The sequence below is a fragment of the Erythrolamprus reginae genome, chromosome 2 (assembly GCF_031021105.1).
Source record: "Erythrolamprus reginae isolate rEryReg1 chromosome 2, rEryReg1.hap1, whole genome shotgun sequence".
NCBI lineage: Eukaryota > Metazoa > Chordata > Lepidosauria > Squamata > Dipsadidae > Erythrolamprus > Erythrolamprus reginae.
This window is the reverse complement of record NC_091951.1, coordinates 190,684,032-190,699,966: the sequence shown is the minus strand read 5'-3', so window position 1 is coordinate 190,699,966 and position 15,935 is coordinate 190,684,032. Positions and strand designations below refer to the sequence as shown.

Genomic DNA, 15,935 nt, shown 5'->3' with positions numbered 1-15,935 from the left:
CAACAACACAAGCGCACACAACAGATTTAAACTTAATCTTAACCGCTCCAAACTTGACTGTAAAAAATATGACTTCAGTAACCGAGTTGTCGAAGCGTGGAACTCATTACCGGACTCCATAGTGTCATCCCCAAACCCCCAACACTTTACCCTTAGATTATCTACGATTGACCTATCCAGATTCCTAAGAGGTCAGTAAGGGGTGAGTACAAGTGCACTAGAGTGCCTTCCGTCCCCTGTCCTATTGCTCTGCTATATCTCCTATACCTTTCTTCTATTCCTATATCTCTTCTTCTATTCTTTCATTGATATGTTTTATTCCTATATCTTTTTTTCTCTTATTTCTTAGATATATTTTACTATGAGTATCTCCTCTATAACTTTGATCATGCATTTTACTAGGTGTATATAGATATATACCCACTAAAACCCTCATTGTGTATTGGACAAAATAAATAAATAAATAAAAAAGTAAATAAATGTCAACCAATGACATAAAATAAAAACTGAAATTGTTGCCAAGATAGAAAAGAAAGGATGACAGGATTCGAAGGAGACATGGAAGAATGTAATGGTGCTAAATTGGCTTCGAGAATAACTCTGGTTTGTAGATTGTCTATTGAAAGTGGTAGAACTCAGCAGTCCTATTTGGGCAAACAACTGGAGAAGAAAGAGGGTAAGGAAACCAACATAAATCTGGAATTCTTTTTAAAAAATAATTCTGTTATTTTGGGTTGGGGGTCATGACATTTTAAACTATACCACATTTATCCCCAAAATTCCCTCGTAAACCCAATCTCTCCTAATGTGCCAGCAACAAGAAATCTATTTTTAAAGTATCTTAGAAATCTATTTTTCTTAAAGATTTTATTTCATTTTATTTATCAGATTTCTACATCACCCGTCTCACCTAAGTGACGCTAAGCAGTTTACAAAGTGATCATTCAAAAACGATGTTAAGATCAGGGTCTCCACCCTTTCCAGTAGTCACCTCAGTACATTAGTCATAGGAGGAATCAATAGATCAGTGGTCCCCAAACTAAGGCCCGCGGGCCACATGCGGCCCACTGAGGCCATTTATCCAGCCCGCCAGTGAATGACAAAAGCACAGGGAAAAGAGAAAGAAAGAAAAGGGAAAGAGAGGGAGGGAAGGAGAAGTGGAGAGGAATGAAGGAGGGAAGGAAGGAAGGAAAGAAGGAGAAATGGAGGGAACAAGGAAGAAAGGAAAGAAGGAAGGAAGAATGAAATGGAGAGACAGAGGAAGGAAGGACTGTTTGGGGGGGGGGTAATTTGTTTTAATTTTTCTCTCAACATACATTCAAACAACACAGTGTACCATCTAATTTTCCATGAATAAAATGTGGTATTTTGTTAGTAACTAATATCAATCATCAAAAAAGTTGCAAAAGGTTTTTTTTCTAATTTTGTGATCCAGTTACATTCATTTTCTTTTAATTAAATTCCCTCCTTAATGTTCCTTCAAAAAGTGCAACACCAATTATATTTCTCACTTATTAACCATTATGCCAAAGTGCTTCCTTCTTTCTTTATACATTTTTCATAAGCCAAGAAAACCTTGTATAGCCAATCAGATGTTAACAAAAAATTAAAAACAAAACATAAACATATATTTCAGACCTTCTCCCCCCTCTAAATAGTACGTTCCCATTTTGTTTTTTACTTTAAAACAAGGTACGTGCAGTGTGCATAGGGATTTGTTCATAGTTTTTTTTTATAGTCCGGCCCTCCAACAGTCCAAGGGACGGTGAACTGGCCCCCTGTGTAAAAAGTTTGGGGACCCCTGCAATAGATGATGGTAGGCCACAGGTAAGCCTAATCTGTGATGGCTAATTCAGACAGGCAAATCATCATGTAGTCCTTTTACTCAATGAAGTTACCTCTTAGTTCAGAAAGGGTTTCTTGTCTTTCTCGGTGACTACCATACAACTTCTTTTTTGACATGTACATTATTTTATGTTTCCTGGTTGACCCCATAGTCTGTTCCTATTATGTTTTTCCCCTCCCAGCACTGCAGTCGCCCATAGAGTACCAGCGTCGGGAGAGCAAAACCCACAGTCTAGGACGAACGGGGGCTCTGCACCACTCACTGACAGGTGGCTCTACCCGGCCCTCCTCTTCGACCTCCATGGACCAGAACAAGGGATCCAGCCTCCAGGCCCACAATGCCTCTCTGCCTACCCTTTACCTTCCTGGTCCTGCCCCACCTGAGCCTCTCCCCTCTATCGAGGTAAGGCAAGAAGGTCATCAGTCAGGCTCCCACCTCAGATAGCATAGCAATTTGGGGGGTGGGGGGTGGACTACACAGATGTTCTACTTTGGGGAAGAAAGCTTAACATACAATTCAGTTGTTTGATTTAATTAAACAGTAGCTTCGGACCTACTTAGAATTTGAATGCCTGAAATAACCATTATATAAAAACAGCAATTCATAATTAAGATAATTCTGTCCTGTCTTCTGCTTGAAATATGTTGTGAACTGGTTGCCATAAAGACTAAACAGTTTCTTGCCCCATTCCTAATCGATGCCGTTTTGTAAAATTTTCATTATTGATGTGGGGAAAAAAGGAGATAGGAAAAGAGGTTATTAGCCATCTTTTAATAGATCAGCTCAACAAATAATAAAGAGCTGGGGTCACTTACTTAATATTTTGCTCGTTCCTATGTAAACTGTCCTAGAAATAATTCTACTGAAAGATACTATGTAAATATTGAAAATAAATGTTAATATATTTGGCTAGCTTATCATTTTATTTAGAACAACTCATTAGTACAGTCAGAGGACTCTGAGTTAATGTAAAGTGTACACCATATATGTTATTCTGTCTATGGATCATAACTGCTCTATCCAGATGCTGAAGGTTGGACCGGATGGAGTCACAGTCAAATGGAAAGGAAGTGGAGGCCTGAGGAAGACCTAGAGTAGGACTTCTTAACTCTTAACCAATTTTTTTGCTTGGCCCATCCTTGAGGCAGAGATATCAGAAGAACTAGAACAGTGCAGGTGGGAAGGGAATATATTGCCTGCTATTGATACTAAACAATTATTATTTAGTATCACTCACTGAACATACAAGGAAAAATCTTTCTATGCGCTCACACGGTGTGCACATGGATATGTCTGTGTGCTTGCGCTCATGCATGTTCAAAGATATATATAGCAAAGTTTTAATTTACCCACCAGACTGTTAGACAAGAGGGACTGGTAATTTTAGAGGAGATTAATTAATGTAGAAAAACCAGATGCATTTATTATGAGATCATTAAGACGGTGATAATTATGTATTTACTGATCATTGATCATTTGGCTGCTATTAGAGGAATATGTTTTTCAAAATCTATTTGATTATTTTATTTATTAAATTTGTATGCATATTAAATTTATGTGCATCAGTAGTGGGTTCTAAATCCCATCGCTACCATTTCACGCATGCACTCACACGAGCGCGCGACGTTTCTGCACATGTGCAGGCGGAGCTTCCCAGGTGGGTGAGCGGAGCATTCCGCCACTACTGGTTCGCCAAACCAGTCCAACTCAGGAGCAACCCATCGCTGCTGTGCATATGTATTTAAATATAATAGAAGGGAGAGACCTGGGAGCTTGTTTTTTTAAATCTGGGAGATCAGTTTATTCATTTGCTATATTAGGTTAATGGAACCCACTCTTCTCATTTTGAGAGAAATCAAAATATGTGCTAAATTAATAATGGCTTCAGTGAAGGTATGAATGGTATGACATGTCTTCAGCGTAGAAAACCATCATGTTCTTTAAAAAACTTATTTATGCTGCCAGGCTTGGGATCATTAGATCCCAGCCTCTGACCAATGAATGTTTAGTTGCATTGAATGAATGGTTGTTAATTATCGATATTAACTAGTTAATTATATTAATTGGATCTGATTGTAATTTGTATATTGTTTTATTGACATGTTGTGAGCCGCCCCGAGTCGAAGGAGAGGGGCGGCGTACAAATCCAATTAATAAAATAAATAATAAATAAATAATTTATTACATCCAATGCTAAACGGTGCATTCATCCCCAAAAGGCTCAGCTTCTGGTTTGCTTTTCTGTTGCTCTGTTTCTCTCCAATTTTTCTCTCTTCATCCCACCATTCATTTATAGCCATCTCACAGCCAAAGCTCTCCAGGGCCTGAATCCTCTCACATACCTTCTGAGCAACCTGATATGCAGCTCTCTGGTGCCCCTCAGCAAGAAACCCAGCAATTGGTGAGTTCTTGGTGAGTTTAGAATAATCACAACGATCAGATTACTGTATTCTGGTTCTTGTTGACTTTCTCAAATTAATTGTCTTCCTTTTGCTGGAGCTTGAGTTTCTACTTGCATGCATGTACACCCATATACTGTACGAACTCACTGGTCCTTGGCCTATGGCATTTAACCAGGGTTTTGTTTTGGGAGAGGGTAATTGTAAAGAACCTTTCCCTTCCCCTTTTGGGATCCTGGTAAGCAATCATTGCAGACAGCAATGATAAACAATTGAATCAAAGCTTAAATGCAGTTGTCCCTTCAGTATATCTCTCAGTTTCAGTGTGTTATTGATCAGTACAATTTTCTCAACTAATACAAGCAGAGGGGTTATATCAATTAGTAATCGGATAACTACCAAAACTATTCTAAGTCTAGGAAGATTTCCCAATGTAGAAAAGATAAAGGGGAGAAGTAGCAGGCAAACAGGAACAAATAAACTAATTAGCTATAAAATAGAGAAACCATTTCATGTTATGTGCACTCTCACATGTGCGCCCATACATACATATCAGAGGTGGATCCTAACTTACCTCGCTGTGGTTCACTTCCTCCCTCGCTGCGCAGAAGAAAAAAAATCAGTAAAAAATAAAAATAAAAAATATCCAAAAAAAAGAGATGGCAGCACCAATAGAACCAGCTCTGTCAACAGCCTTTTGTTACCAGTTCTATAAAACTGGTGTGAACCAGGAGGAACACACCTCTGATAAACACACACACACACACACACACACACCCTTTGCTCACTTTGTCCAGTTTACACATAGAAATCCCCTTTGAAATCCCACATGATCAAAATTCAGATGATTGGCAACTGGTTCATATTTATGACAGTCACGTGTCTTGGGGCCATGTGATCAGCTTCTGCTACTTTTTGACAAGCAAAGCCAATCCAGATTCGCTTAACAACCATGCAAGTAACTTAACACCTGCAGGGATTCACTCAACCAAACTGGCAAAAAGAAGTAAAATCTAGACAACAACTATGAAACCAAAATATCGATATTGACTGGTGGTCCTACGCCCAAATTTTGACGAAATGGAATAAAGACAAAAAGAAAGAAGGAATCCAAGAAAAAGATAGTATAATTGATAAAATATTATTAGGATATGGGGAAAAATTTATAACCAAAATGTATAATTATATAATGGGGTACACTATGGAAACTGAATTAGTAAAAGAAAATATGATCACCTGGGCCAAAAACATAGGTCATAGCATTTATATTGAACAATGGGAACAAATGTGGAGAAACCTGAAAATTACTAAATCAGTTCCGTATAAAGAAAATCTACAAAAAATGTTTTATAGATGGCACTTATCACCAACGAGACTGGCCAAGATCTACCCCAACATAAAACCAAACTGTTGGAGATGCAATAGCAAAGCCGGAACCTTCTTTCATCTATGGTGGACATGCCCTCCCATAAAAAAACTATGGAAAAAAATTCAAATATGGATACAACAAATCACAGCAATCTCATTAAAACTTACACCAGAAATATTCCTCTTGAGCATAATGGATTCGAAAAATAAAAAAGAAGACACATACCTAATACAACATATAATTACAGCTACAAGAATCACAATAGCACAAAATTGGAAAAGAGACAATACACCAAATGAAAGAGAAATTATTAAAAAAAATTATGATTGTGCAGAAATGGATAGGCTCACCCAAAAACTTAAAAATAAAGAAGATTCGAGATTCTATAAGAATTGGGGAAAATTTTACGACTGGGTAAAAAATAAAAAACAAATGGAGAAAGGAAAGAAAAACAAGGAAATAATATAAAATGTAGATTAAAATATATTAATGGATAGCGTAGAAATGGCTATACAAAACGTAAAACTCTGAATGGTTATATCGGATTATTATGAATATTTTGATCAATCCAATACGATCTCTTCTCAAGTGTAATTTAGAAATGTATTGATAAAAATAAAATAACAACAAAACCGCGGCAACCATATGCCGCCCAATTAACAGTCTAAACTTTTTTAGAACTATCATAGTTCAGTGGGGGGAAGGGGATGCGAGTCTTCGGAGAGGGGCGGCATACAAATCCAAGTAATAAATAAATAAAATAAATAAAAGACCCAGAAGACTTAAAGGATAATGAACTATAAAGATATAGTATTTCAGCCATAATAGGTTATGATTCTGATATGTATATTGATTAGACAAAGTGTAACTGAATAGAATAATCATATTATGCCTGCGGGTATATGTTATCATAATGTTATCAATTAAGATGCATCTTCCTCCCTTTGTATATACCGTATTTTCCGGCGTATAAGACGACTGGGTGTATAAGACGACCCCCTAACTTTTCCAGTTAAAATATAGAATTTGAGATATACTCGCTGTATAAGACTACACAGCCTGGTGCCAGCTTTCTCTTTCTCTTTCCACACAGCCACACTGATGACTAACTAATTGCACTGATTTTCCCATACATTGAGTGAATTCAGACAACACTCTTGTGAGCTGCTCAGTCTTCAGAAAGGGGTGGCATACAAATCTAATAAATAAATAAATCTAATAAATAAATAAATTATGCCACAAATTAGCCAAATAGGCTTTTGTGTAACCCCACCCCTATAAAAGTTTACACTCTCCTGCTTTTATTTCTTGCACAAATGAGAACCAGCACTAAGCATAATTAAAAAGTAGCGGTCTTTAAATCTACTGATCAGATGTTGTTTGTTTACAAGAAGTTTAATAAATAGAAATCCTGCAGGTGCAATTTTCTAATGAGTAGTTCTTTTGTTTGCATTCCCTAATTGTAAACTTTAGGCTCACTTTCGACTCATCCATGAATGAAAACTAGTGAATAAGTTGCAGCGGGTTTCTTCTAGGGAGCAGGGAAAAGTTGGTACCTGAATACACATTTTTGTACACGTTTTGACAAATAAATGAATGAATGAAATAAATGAATAGCACGTGTTTTGCAGCTCTGAGTGGTACAAGGCGGAGCTTTGGGTACAGAGTCGGTGGAAAACTACTAAATCCCGGGTCCGAACAGCCCAGCCTTTAAAAAAAAGATCCCCTCGCCAGCTGTCCGCCGCTTCTTTCTTCTCCGCCTCGCCTCCGCTACTCCCGCCTGTGGAATCAGTATCCGGCGTATAAGACGACCCCCCACTTTAGATAAGATTTTCAGGGGTTAAAAAGTCGTCTTATATGCCGGAAAATACGGTAACTCTTTGTAAATTAATAAAAATTATTTTTAAAAAAATATTTTTAAAAAAAGAAGTAAAATGGGGCAAAACTCACTTAACAATTGTCTCCCTGAGAAATATTGAGCTTATTTATAGTCCTATGTCGAAGACTACCTGTATTCTTTCATTTACAAAACAAAACAGATTTATCTAGCTGTTCTTGAGCAGTTCTTGATCATGCAAGCTCATTTCCTCACTCAGTGCTCTTATCCATCAATTATACATTAACCTTCTGATCTTTATATAGTCCACTCTAGCATGATCTTGCACCTTCGATGCGTTTCAAATGGATTGTACATATTAAATTAGACTGACTAGCCATAAGTTCATTATCTTATGATTACCAGGAAAGGCTCTTTGTTGTCCACAAATGTTGCATTCTGATGAATCATGGATGCTCACTGGTTTGTTGTTATGCCACAAGAATGCAGATAAACCCAGAATCTCACACTTCCTGCAGAACTGAAATAGCATTCACCATTTCTGATTATCTGATTGAGGAAATGTCTATTCTTATTGAATCATTTTTCTATGAATAATGATTAACCTACAGGGATTAAAAGATTAGATGATAGGCAAAAACAATAGATAGTACCTGGGTCGTTTCTTTTCTCTGCTGTTCTCTCCCCCACCACCCACCACCCCCGCTTAAACAATAATGTTTCAAGGCAACTATAGTAGAAATTGTTTCTGTGTAAATCACCAGGAGACTGATCTGCTAAACCTATTTTTAAAATATCAAACCAACCATAATTTTTGTGATCAAAATGACACTAAAGACTATCACAGAGCGCAAGACATTCAGGTATTTTTTAAAATAGTTTTAATTGAACATTTTCAACATTAAAAAATGCAAAATACAAAGCCACATAAAACAATTTTCCTCATTAAAGCGAATTCATATAGATATCACTAGTATCCATAACTTATACAGATTCTCATTTTATGGTACATTCTACTATGTTATAAACACATTGTAATTATATTACAAATAAATTATATTACTACTTACTTACTATTTACACAAATGTACCAAAACACTCATATATTATCTAATTCTTATTTCGTATCTTTCTATTCTCTAACCAAGTGTACCATCTACTCAAGACTTTATAATACTGATTCATCTCTCTCATTCAATTCTATTGTCAATTTATCCATCTCGGCACATTCAAGTAGTTTTCTAATGATCATTGCATCCAGTGGGCAATCAGCCTGTCTCCAATTTTGCGCTAGTGTGATTCAGGTTGCTGTCAATATATGCAAAATTATGTATTGATTTCATCCATTTTTGCCTCTAAGATACTTAGGAGGAATAGTTCCAGTTTCATTTCTATTTTTTGTCCTGTAGTTTCTTCCAGCCAATTCCTTATTTTACTCCTGTACTTCCTTGACTTAGTACAGGTCTACCACATAGGTAGAAAGTACCCTGTTAATAGCCACATCTTCAACATTGCGCTGAACAATTTGAATACATTTTGGGCAATCTTGCTGGAGGTAAATGCCAACAGTAGAACGTTTTGTAAAGATTTTCCTTATATGCTGCCAACTTTTTAATTTATAGTTCTTTCCCCATAATTTCTCCCAATGATCTAATTCAATGCTATACCTGAAATTTCTGGCCCAACTTATCATTGTTTCTTTCATAATTTCTTCTTCCATTTTGAATCTTAACAATAGGCTGTAAACTTTTGTAATCATTTTTCCCGTTCCTTATAATATTTTATCCATTTCCATTTGTTTCCCATAAATACTCTATTGTTCTACATCCTTTTTATATCTTGCTTTGATTTGAAGGTAAGGCTGCTGGTCTTACATTCAGGTATTAAGTGGTATATAAGTCTAAATGCTATTGCTACCGGTATTAATCTATCTCTTCTGCTAGGAATGTTATTTCTTAGGAATGTCTACTCATGAGTCTCCGCTAGGTAAAGTTCAGATAATACATATAAATATATGTCCTCCCCCCCCTGCTATTTAACATCTACATGAAACCGCTGGGTGAGATCATCCAAGGACATGGGGTGAGGTATCATCAATATGCGGATGATACCCAGCTTTACATCTCCACCCCATGCCCAGTCAACGAAGCGGTGGAAGTGATGTGCCGGTGCCTGGAGGCTGTTGGGGCCTGGATGGGTGTCAACAGACTCAAACTCAACCCGGATAAGACGGAGTGGCTGTGGGTTCTGCCTCCCAAGGACAACCCCATCTGTCCGTCCATCACCCTGGGGGGGGAATCATTGACCCCCTCAGAGAGGGTCCGCAACTTGGGCGTCCTCCTCGATCCACAGCTCACATTAGAAAACCATCTCTCAGCTGTGGTGAGGGGGGCGTTTGCCCAGGTTCGCCTGGTGCACCAGTTGCGGCCCTATTTGGACCGGGACTCATTGCTCACAGTCACTCATGCCCTCATTACCTCGAGGTTCGACTACTGTAATGCTCTCTACATGGGGCTACCTTTGAAAAGTGTTCGGAAACTTCAGATCGTGCAGAATGCAGCTGCGACAGCAGTCATGGGCTTACCTAGGTATGCCCATGTTCCACCATCACTCCGCAGTCTGCATTGGCTGCCGATCAATTTCCGGTCACAATTCAAAGTGTTGGTTATGACCTTTAAAGCCCTTCATGGCATCGGACCAGAATACCTCTGAGACCGCCTCCTGCCGCACGAATCCCAGCGACCGATTAGGTCCCACAGAGTGGGCCTTGTCCGGGTCCCGTCAACTAAACAGTGTCGGTTGGCGGGCCCCAGGGGAAGAGCCTTCTCTGTGGCGGCACCGGCTCTCTGGAACCAACTCCCCCCGGAGATTAGAACTGCCCCTACTCTTCCTGCCTTCCGTAAACTCCTTAAAACCCACCTGTGCCGTCAGGCATGGGGGAAGTGAGACATCTCCCCCTGGGCATGTTTAATTTGTGCATGGTATGCTTGTGTGTGTGTCTGTTAGTATATGGGGTTTTCTTTTAAATTTTAAATGTTTTAAACTTACTCGGATTATTTATGATTTGTTTTTCTCTGTTGTGAGCCGCCCCGAGTCCTCGGAGAGGGGCGGCATACAAATCTAAATAATAAATAAATAAATAAATATAAATACATTTAAATATATTTTGCACATTTTTTGTCAGGGAAGTAATACCCAGTTATTTCTTTATTTCACTTCTACAATTCCTTTTTGTTGAGAACCTGGAGGTTGCATACATTACTGCTATCTAGTCATTATTATGCATACAAAAAAAAAAATCTATGAGTGGTGTTAAACTAAAGTACTTTTACTAAAGAACTTCATGGCTAAGAGTGGAGTTCTCTTTTCTTGACCACTATATCATCTTTTGAGTTTGCAGAGGATTTATTGTCTGTTTTAAGAGATTTTGGTTGCACTTGCAGTGATGCCTACAAGTGATCCCCTTGTCTTTTGGACAATCAGGGTGGTAAATATTGAAGATGCTGCTGCTGATACATTTGTTGCTGTGGGAAAGCAGCTGATAGAAAAGAGTAGGTCATTGCAAGTAGGATCACTGTTGTTCAAGTTATAATTAGCTGAAGGAAGGTAAATCGTAAACCAATTAAACATAAACATAGGTGAAATATGCTTATATAACATGTTTGCCTATAGCTGTAAAAATAATGTAATTCTCATTTTAAGATAATAGTATCAAATCCCATTTTGTGAGAATGAAAACAAATGGTGATATTTCATGTTCTAGAAATAAATTTTGAGGGGACAAAATATTGGATGGTCCTGAAACTAAGCCAGATACAATTTAGATTTATATACTGCTTCATAATGTTTTACAGCCCTCTCTGGACAGATTACAATAGCAACCTATTATCCCTAACAATCTGGGTCCTCATTTTACCAACCTCAGAAGGGTTGGAAGGCTGAATCAACCTTGAGCCAGTCAGGATCGAACTCCTGGCCGTGGGCAGTCAGCTTGCAATACTGTATCTAACCACTGTGCCACCACAGCTCTTAACATAAAAATATAGTTCACGTGCTTTAATGTAATGAAATTGTGCATAATATGTGCAAATTAGAGTGCAGCTTTCCTTAAGGAGAAATTTGAATTGCTTTGCTTTACAAATTGTATTTATTTTCTAAACATACTGAACTACTACTACAAACGAGCCTGCCAGATGGATATACTGTATTTCTGTAGCTGACCATCTCTTTATCCGCCCATTAGGTCCTGATTGAAGATGATGCCAGACCGCTGCTGCCCGATCCTGAGGTCCCAGAAATTAATGTCCCTCAAGGCAATGCCCAACTTGCCAAACTTGACGAAGATGAGCTGTGACCCACTGGACTGCAAGATGGTGGCCTCTGTCAGACAAGCACTTCAGCTGGGGATATCTAACGCATCTCCCACATCCCTCCTCCCTCTCTCTGGCTGCTCTGGAGGAAAGAGAAACGTGGCAACAGCGGGATGGAAGGGTTTGCTGTCCCCTGATCCTGCTCAAAATGCCCAGACTTCATCCCCTTCCTTGTATGGGTGCAGGACCCCATATTGGGACCAGAGCATACTGCTGAAGGCCCTTCCCTAGACCCCAGTATATGCATGCTGAGGGGCTCTAGGGGCTTTACGTGGGGGGCTCTTGGATGAGGGGTTTACATTATGTGAAATGAGAATATTTTGTTTGTTGTAATAAAGATTTTAATTAAACTAACAAGGAAGTAAATTGCATCACACACAAAAGTAAGGTTCTACATTTAGGCAAGAAGTACATTATATGTCAGTAATTTTCAACCTTTTTTGAGCTGCGGCGCATTTTTTACATTTATGAAACCCTGGGGCACGTTGAGCGGGGCGGGGGGGCTAAAAAAAGTTTGGACAAAAAAATTATCTCTCTCTCTCTTCCTCCTTTTCACTCTATTTCTCTCTCCCTCTTTCTATCCCTTCCTTCCTCTTTCTTTCTTTCTCTCTCCCTCTTTCTTTTTCTTCCTTCCTTCCTCTCTTTTTTGCTCTCTTTCTCTCTCCCTCCCTACCTCCCTCTATACCTTTCTCTCTCTCTCTCCTTCCCTCCCTCTCTTTCTCTCTCGCTCTCTTTCTCTCTTGTTCTCTTTCTCTCTCTCACTCTCTCTCCTTCTCTTTCTCTCTCGCTTTCTTTCTCTATCTCTTTTTCTCTTTCTCTTTCGCTCGCTCTTTCTTTCTCTCTCTCTTGCTTTCTTTCTCTCTCTGAGCTTCGCAGCACACTTGACCATGTCTCACAGCACACTAGTGTGCCGCGGCACACTGGTTGAAAAACACTGGTATATGTGGTACCTTGCTTAAGAGTAGTAATTGTGAGAGGGATCTTGGAGTCCTAGTGGACAACCATTTAAATATGAGCCAGCAGTGCAGCAGCTGCCAAAAAAGCCAACACAGTTCTAGACTGCACTAACAGAGGGATAGAATCAAGATCACGTGAAGTGTTAATACCACTTTATAATGCCTTGGTAAGGCCACTCTTGGAATACTGCATTCAGTTTTGGTCACCACGATGTAAAAAGAGTGCAGAAAAGAGCAACAAAGATGATTGAAAGCTAAAACATATGAAGAACAGTTGTTTAGTTTAATGAAAAGGACTAGGGATGACATGATAGCAGTGTTCCAATATCTCAGGTGCTACCACAAAGAAGAGGGAGTCAAGCTATTCTCCAAAGCACCTGAGAGTAGAAACAAGAAGCAATGGATGGAAACTAATCAAGCAACTTAGAACTAAGGAGAAATTTCCTGACAGTTAGAACAATTAATCAATGGAGCAGCTTGCCTCCAAAACTTATGAATGCTCCAACACTGGAAGTTTTTAAGATGTTGGATAACCATTTGTCTGAAGTGGTGTAAGGTTTCCTGCCTAGGCAGGGGGTTGGACTAGAACAGTGTTTTTCAACCAGTGTGCCGTGGCACACTAGTGTGCCGCGAGACATGGTCAGGTGTGCCGCGAAGCTCAGAGAGAAAGAAAGCAAGAGAGAGAGAAAGCAAGAGAGAGAAAGAAAGCAAGAGAGAGAAAGAGAACAAGAGAGAAAGAAAGCAAGAGAGAGAGAGAGAGGGAGGGAAGGAGAGAGAGAGAAAGACATAGAGGTACGTAGGGAGGGAGGGAGAAAGAGAGCAAAAAAGAGAGGAAGGAAGGAAGAGAAAAAAAGAGGGATGGAGAGAGAAAGAAAGAGGAAGGAAGGGAGAGAAAGAGGGAGGGAGAAAGAAATAGAGCGAAGGGGAGGAAGAAAGAGAGAGAATTTTTTTGTTCAAACTTTTTTTAGCCCCCCCCCCCCGCTCCATGTGCCCCAAGGTTTCGTAAATGAAAAAAAATGTGCCGCGGCTCAAAAAAGGTTGAAAATCACTGGACTAGAAGACCTCCAAGGTCCCTTCCAACTCTGTTACTGATTTCTGTAATATTTCTTCATGAGGAGCTTGTGGGGTACATGTCAAACTCTCTGTTTCTCCAATTCTTCATGACTGAACACTAAGGTGTTAGGCAGGAAACTTCAAGACAGTCTTGAATTCTCATTGTAGAAAGAGAATATTTTCTTCCCTTCCCACTTTTAAATTATACTTTAAACCAGTGGACACCAACCAATGGTCTGTGAGAAAATTTTGGTGGTCCGCAGAAAAATTATTTGCATTTTTATATTGTACTAAATAGTATTTATCTTTTTAAAAAATTCATATTGGTGGTCCGTGGGATTTAAAATTATGAATTTAGTAGTCCCTGAGGCAACCCCTGCTTTAAATTATCCATGCATCTATTTAGCTCAATACAAAGTCCCTCATCATTTAGATTACAGAATCCATTATCCTGGTCATTAGAGAAAACTTACCACTGCATAGGAAATAGGAAGGTGTGAATACAGTGATCCCTCGATTATCGCGAGGGTTCCGTTCCAAGACCCCTCGCGATAATCGATTTTTCGCGATGTAGGGTTGCGGAAGCAAAAACACCATCTGCACATGCGCACCCTTTTTTTCATGGCCGCGCATGCGCAGATGGTGGAGTTTGCGTGGGCGGCGGGGAAGACCCAGGGAAGGTTCCTTCGGCCGCCCAGCAGCTGATCTGCTCGGTAGCGCAGCAGCAGCGAGCAGACAAAGATCGGGGTTTCCCCGCCGCCCACGCAAAGGGGAAACCCCGATTCGGCTCCTCGCTGCTACTGCGCTGCCGAGCAGATCAGCTGCTGGGCGGCCGCAGCAGCAGCGAGCAGACGAAGATTGGGGTTTCCCCGCCACCCACGCAAAGGGGAAACCCCGATTCGGCTCCTCGCTGCTACCGCGCTGCCGAGCAGATCAGCTGCTGGGCGGCCGCAGCAGCAGCGAGCAGACGAAGATCGGGGTTTCCCCGCCACCCACGCAAAGGGGAAACCCCGATTCGGCTCCTCGCTGCTACCGCGCTGCCGAGCAGATCACCTGCTGGGCGGCCGAAGGAACCTTCCCTGGGTCTTCCTCGCTGATGCCCCCGCCCGCCCGCCCCCCGCCGCCCGCCAGCAAGAGTGGGAGAGATAGAGAAAGAGAGAGAAGGAAAGAGATGAGAGAGGGAGGAAGAGAGTGTGAGAGAGGAAGAAGCAAGAGAGAGAAAGAGAGAGAGAAAGAAAGATGAGAAAGGAAGGAAGAGAGTGACGTCATCGGGTGGGAAAAATTGCGATATAGCGTTTCGCGAAGAACGAGATCGCGAAAATCGAGGGATCACTGTATAGCTATTGCATTCTTTAAAAAATGAGATCTTGGTTTGATTCTCAGAATTTACCAGCTATTAATCCATTTTTGATGTCACTGGCAATCATTGCATCCCAGCTCAAGGGCTATTTACTGTATGAGTGTGTAAGATTTATCAACTAACATCAGTATGATATCAGTATAACATCAATAAGCAAATTTGGAAAACTCAACAATGGCCACAGGATTGGAAAAGGCCACTTTACATTCCAATTCCAAAGAAGGGGAACGCCAAAGAATATTCAAACTACTGCACTAGTGCATTCATTTTACATGCTAGCAACGTTTAGGCTGAAAATTCTACAAACTAGGCTTCCGCAGTATGTGGACCAAGAACTATAGTATATGAATTTAAACATGCCTGGGATAAACATATATCCATCCTAAGATAAAATACAGAAAATAGTATAAGGGCAGACTAGATAGACCATGAGGTCTTTTTCTGCCGTCAGACTTCTATGTTTCTATGTTTCTATCAGAAGTACCTGCAGGATTTCAAAGAGACAGAGGAACTAGAGATCAAATTATCAACATAAGCTGGATCATGGAGAAAGCTGGGGAATTTCAGAAAAACATCTACTGCTGCTTCATTGACTATGCTAAACCCTTGGTGTGGATTTTTTAAAAATTTAATATTTTTATTGATTTTTAAAAAATATGAACACACACACAAAACAGGTGCTCTGTGTGTAGTGCCCACCACCAGACAAGCATTCACACCCCACCACCAAATCGGGTGTGTTTTT

General features: G+C 39.9%; 1 protein-coding gene across 12 annotated transcripts in view; it reads left to right on the top strand.

Annotated features, from left to right (window-relative positions):
- The window catches only part of ARHGEF25 (Rho guanine nucleotide exchange factor 25), a 133,354-nt gene extending 121,179 nt beyond the window's left edge, over positions 1-12,175 (top strand). For 9 of the 12 annotated variants that reach the window (XM_070740911.1, XM_070740908.1, XM_070740909.1 and 6 more), the window contains 3 exons: positions 2,028-2,248; positions 4,143-4,247; positions 11,695-12,175. In XM_070740911.1, coding sequence (XP_070597012.1) covers positions 2,028-2,248; positions 4,143-4,247; positions 11,695-11,805 — 437 coding nt within the window. In that variant the 3' untranslated portion in view covers positions 11,806-12,175. Of the gene's footprint in view, positions 1-2,027; positions 2,249-4,142; positions 4,259-11,694 lie in introns of all 12 variants that reach the window. The other 3 variants (XM_070740905.1, XM_070740914.1, XM_070740906.1) reach the window with 1 other exon arrangement.
- The last annotated feature ends 3,760 nt before the right edge of the window (positions 12,176-15,935 follow it).